This window comes from Wyeomyia smithii, chromosome 2 (genome assembly GCF_029784165.1).
Source record: "Wyeomyia smithii strain HCP4-BCI-WySm-NY-G18 chromosome 2, ASM2978416v1, whole genome shotgun sequence".
In the NCBI taxonomy this organism is placed as follows: Eukaryota; Metazoa; Arthropoda; class Insecta; order Diptera; family Culicidae; genus Wyeomyia; species Wyeomyia smithii.
This window is the reverse complement of record NC_073695.1, coordinates 129,301,273-129,306,827: the sequence shown is the minus strand read 5'-3', so window position 1 is coordinate 129,306,827 and position 5,555 is coordinate 129,301,273. Positions and strand designations below refer to the sequence as shown.

The following is a 5,555-nucleotide window of genomic DNA, read 5'->3' as shown; positions in this document are numbered from 1 at the left end:
AAAAGTTGGCTTATCCGTCAACAACTGCGAAAGACCGTACAAGACGACCACGTTCCCTAAAGTACCAGGTGTCCTAGTGAAGTTCAGTGTTGACAAGTCTGTCCCTCCGGCGAAGAACGCTTTCTACAATGTGCCTGCCGCTTATAGGGAAAGTGCGAAGGACAGACTTTCGAAAATGGAACAGCAGGGCATCATTGAACGTGTAACGGTAGCACCGGACTGGATAAGCGGAATGCCGGCGGTGCCCAAAGGAAAGAACGACTTCCGCTTAGTCGTGAATATGCGGGCACCGAATCGCGCGATCAAACGCGAATACTACCGCCTACCGTTACTAGATGAGATGCGAGTCAAGCTCCACGGAGCAAAGTTATTTTCGAAGCTCGATTCGGAAAACGCGTCCTACCATTTAGAGCTACATGAGTCTTCAAGGGATCTCACAACCTTCATGTCGGAGCATGGCATGTTTCGATTCACGCTGTTGATGTTCGGGGTCAACTGTGCCCCAGGGATCTTCCAGCGAGAAATGTCCAGAAACCTGAGCGGCGTTGAAAACATTATCGTCTATATAGACGATATCCTTGTCTTTGCAGAGAGTTCAGAAGAACTCCGTAAGTCCACGGCCGAAGTTTTGAGGATTTTAAAGGAGAATAATTTGACGGTGAACACCAGTAAATGCGAATTCGATCAAAGTCGACTAAAATTTCTGGGCCACGAGTTAGACGAAAGAGGATTTAATATCGATGAAACGAAAGTGATGGACATTCGAAGGTTTAGGCAACCGAATACCATTTCCGAGCTCCGCAGCTTCCTGGGCTTGGCTTCCTTCCTAAGTCCCTACATTCAGGGTTTCGCAAATCTCACAGAACCGCTGTGGGCAGTCACCAGCCAGAGTGTTTGGTCCTGGGGTAAGAATCAGGTGGAAGCCTTTGAGCGTTTGAAAAACTGCATCGTCCAGTGTACTACTTCGCTTGGGTACTTCTCGGATAGAGACAGGACAATCCTATACACGGACGCATCACCACATGCCCTTGGGGCTGTCCTGATCCAAGACGATGGCAAAACTCCCCCCCCCGCGTTATTAGCTTCGCATCGAAAGCCCTGACAACGACCGAAAAGAAGTACCCGCAGAACCAACGTGAAGCATTGGCCGCTGTGTGGACCGTGGAGCACTTCGCCTACTTCCTGCTAGGAAGACACTTTACGCTCTGGGCTAATGCCCAGGGTTTCACGTTCATCTTGAACAGATTGCGCGAAGATTCGAAACGAACTTTGAATCGAGGAGACGGATGGGCTCTTAGGCTGAGCCCTTATTGCTTTTTTTTTTTTTAAAGGTGGTGGGGAAATCTGCAAACAGACACCTGAGAAGAGAACTCAGGGTGTGGGGATGAGACTAGGGGAGAGATGCTGGGGTAGTTGCACTCGCCCAGACACCTACTGATCCCTGTCCCGACCCACTAAAACCCCTCCAGTCTCCAGCCCTGGTCTTCCCGGAACGACGGTTAAGTATTACGTCGGGGAGTGGCTTTTGTGCGTGATGCACCCTCTTTACTCTTATAACCTCCTAGCTAACTACCTGGAGACTGGTAATTAGCTACCACTGGCGTGTTGGTGGTTGACCCGCCACACACGTTGCAGCTCCAGAACAATCTGAGAGGCGGCCGCACAGACCGCGTTCCAGATGTCCGGGTCGTCGCACATCCTCCGGACTAGATTGTCCGGAGTAGTGCCAGGCCCGCTCACAGCCATCATGTTGCTCCTCGCTCTTGCGAAACGGGGGCATACGAAGAAGACATGCTCAGCAGTCTCCTCCTCCTCCACGCACTCGGGACACATGGGGGACACAGCGTGTCCGAACCTGTGCAGATATTGCCTAAAACAACCATGGCCTGACAGGATTTGTGTCAGGTGGAAGTTCACTTCACCATGTCGTCTCCCGACCCAGCCGGATATCTCCGGTATGAGTCGGTGCGTCCATCTGCCCTTTGTGGAGTTGGACCATTCCCGCTGCCAGCGGAGCATCGAGAATGACCTTCTGGTACCTCGTATGCCCCTTGTGTCACGTTGGTCGAAACACTCTCTGTCCTCCTTGATGGCGATGCTGATAGGCATCATGCCGGACAAGACACAGATCGCATCGTATGACACCGTACGATACGCACTCGCAACTCTCAGGCACATGAGCCTGTAGGTACTTTCCAGTTTACCACGGTAACTGTTAGTACCTAGCGCTCTGGACCACACTGGCCCACCATACCTAAGTATGGACGAAACCACGCTGGCAAGAAGTCTTCGCTTGCTGCCATAAACCGCTGAGCTATTGGACATCATACGAGATAGTGCTGCAATAGCCGATGAGGCCCTCTTACAGGCATAGTCGACGTGACTCCCGAACGTGAGCTTGTCGTCCACCATAACCCCCAAGAGCTTCAGGGATCGCTTCGAGGTGATGGTGCAGTCTCCGACTCTGACCACCGCCTGTTGCTCCGATTTACGGTTGTTCACAACCGTGACCTCCGTCTTATGATGCGCGAGCTCCAGTTTCCTGGAGCGCATCCAGTCCTCGACCTTGCGTATACAGTGCGCGGCCGTCAACTCGACCTCCTCGATAGACTCGCCGTAAACCTCCAGCGTTATGTCGTCTGCAAAGCCGACGATCACAACCCCTACAGGGAACTTGAGTTTCAACACTCCGTCATACATGACATTCCACAACACCGGGCCTAGGATAGAACCTTGCGGAACTCCTGCGGTAATTGGGACGCACTTCTGACCCTCCTCCGTGTCGTAAACAAGTACTCGATTCTGGAAATAATTTTCCAGAATCTTGTACAGCGACACCGGTACATGGATGCTCCTGAGCGCGAGCGCTATGGAGTCCCAACTGGCACTATTGAACGCATTCTTCACGTCGAGCGTGACGATTGCGCAGTAGCGTATTCCCCTTCTCTTGCGCTGGATTGCTACCTCCGCCGTCTTGATGACGGAAGAGATTGCGTCCAGCGTGGACCTGCCCTTCCAGAAGCCGAACTGGTTACTTGCCAGACCGTGTACACTCTCCGTGTACCTCACCAGTCTGTTGAGGATGATCCTCTCAAGCACCTTGCCCGCGGTGTCCAGCAGGCAGATAGGCCTATATGCCGATGGGTCCCCTGGCGGTTTCCCAGCCTTCGGCAATAAGACCAGTCTCTGCCGCTTCCACCTGTCCGGAAAGAGACAGTCATCCAGGCACCATCAGCCCTTATTGCTTTGAAGTGGAATATGTGCGAGGGAGAGAGAACATCGCGGATCCATCATCAAGACTATATGAAGGTGTGGACGGTTCCTTCGAAGAAGAAATAAGTCCGTGGGAAATCGCATCTCTCGAAGTGAACGAGATTGGATTGTTAACGGAGGATGAAATCAAACAGGCTACGGCAATGGATGCACAGCTGACAAAGGTATATTTTCCTGGCCTGGCATGAATCCTTTTTTTTCTTTCTTTCAATTTTGAATGCATTGTTTCACAGGTGACTGACGCCCTTGAGACGGGTTTTTGGCCAAAGGACCTGAAGAGATTCGAAGCACTGCGTGACGATTTAACTCTGTGGGACGGTATAGTCGTAAAAACCGGCACCGCAGTTATTCCAGAGACCTTACGTCAGAAACGCTGCAGATCGCCCATGAAGGCCACCCGTCAACGGCAAAATTCAAAAGCATTTCAAGACAACGCGTATGGTGGCCTGGTATGGAAAGGGATGCGGAAGCATGAGGAAAATCATGCGAAATCTGCGTAACAAACGGAAGACCCGAAAGGCCTACTCCCATGGAGAGAGTTTTCGCCCCAGCCTCGGTGTGGGAGACAGTCGCCATTGACTTTAACGGACCCTACACTAAGTTCAATGACATCTTAATCCTGGTTATAGTGGACTACCGATCCAGGTATATAATTGCTAAACCGGTCCCATCTACGAGTTTCGAGAATACGAGATCCGTGTTGGATGAGGTTTGCGACAGAGAGGGTTACCCGAAACACATAAAATCGGACAACGGTCCCCCCTATAATGGCGAAGGATATAAAGACTACTGCCGAGAGCACGATATTCTCACCATCTTCTCCACCCCGCTATATCCCCAGCAAAATGGCCTAGTAGAGGGCTGTATGAAGTTGGTGAATAATGCGATGACTGCGGCGGCTACAAATGGGAAGAGTTACAAAGCGGAACTGAAGGCGGCAATCCATGCCTACAACGCTGCTGCACACTCCGTCACAGGTGATGATGGGCCAGAAGAGGTGATGATGGGCCGCAAAATAAAGCGGGGACTGCCCCTCCTCTGTAGGGGAAAAACCACGTTCAATGATGAACTATTAAATTCAAAGGACCGAGAGTCCAAACGACAAGCTAAAGAGCGAGAAGACGCTAAACGCGGAGCACGTGTGTGCCGAGTTGGACCAGGAGACACGGTAGTTGTGGAGCGTCATGGTCGTGCAAAAGCAGAATCCCGATTTGATCCCCGGAAGTATACGGTATTGGAAGAGCGAAATAGTATGCTCGTTTTGATTGACGAAAATGGACAAATTTGGAAGAGGCACGTATCACAGACCAAGAAGGTGAGTGAATGGAGGGTGCCCGACAAAATGAACAGCGCAGCAGGCAGTAGCAGTGGCGAACAAATCAGAGAACGATCTCCTGTACAGAAACTTTCACGACAACCAGGAGAGACCCAGCGAACAACGCGAGATAGACGTAAACCATCCTATCTCGAAAACTACGTTCACAACGTGGAACAAGAAACTACTCAAGACTTAAACGTTTGTTTCATTTAAAGGAAAATATTTGTTTCAATTTAAAGACAATAATATCAAATCTCTAATGAAGAGGAATAACATTTTTTTCCTCTTTTAAGCTTGTTTTATTTCCACACTTGAGCAAAATTCCTTTGTACTTTTTATGGTGAGGGGGGAGATGTGTGGGTGCTTCAATAGATATTGGCAGCACTGCAGATTACCGGTGGCTTATCGTTCCCACCATAGGTATACACCCTGATTATAGCACCCACCAGAATATACACATCTTGGTTATGGCATCCACCAGGCGGCATCTCGGCTCACCATCGTGCGCGTGCGACGCCAAGTACCACTCTCGGCATCTTTCGTGTTTTGGCTGCAGCAGAGGTAAGACGTGTATTCCAGCAGGGAAACGGTAATGACAGACACCTGGACATTGCGGATTTCACAAAGTTCAATCAGTATCACAATTTGATTTATTTTACTTAGGAAAACACTATAAAATATGCCGAGATAAAAAAAAATATAGGGTTTAGAATTGATTCATGTGTTATGGAAAAAGTTTTTGGAAGATGGTCAGAATCAAAGTCAGCATGTGTGATCAATTCACTACATACATGACTTTGATCTGTTAGCACCAAATCAATTGTTGATGGATTTCTTACAGAAGAAAAACATGTAGGACTATTTTGAGATAAAATAGAATAACATCCTGAGGAACAATCATTGAATAAAATTTTCCCATTGGAATTATTTTGAGAATTATCTCATGATCGTTGTTTAGCGTTAA

General features: G+C 49.3%; 1 protein-coding gene across 1 annotated transcript; it reads left to right on the top strand.

The window, feature by feature from the left end:
• The first annotated feature begins 3,802 nt into the window (after positions 1 to 3,802).
• LOC129719892 (uncharacterized protein K02A2.6-like) lies at positions 3,803 to 4,804 on the top strand. Its single transcript, XM_055671306.1, has one exon. The coding sequence runs from the start codon at positions 3,803 to 3,805 to the stop codon at positions 4,802 to 4,804; it is 1,002 nt and encodes a 333-aa protein (XP_055527281.1).
• The last annotated feature ends 751 nt before the right edge of the window (positions 4,805 to 5,555 follow it).

Coding starts and splice junctions, on each gene's coding strand:
- LOC129719892 (XM_055671306.1), top strand. CDS start 3,803: ATGGAGAGAGTTTTCGCCCCAGCCTCGGTGTGGGAGACAGTCGCCATT.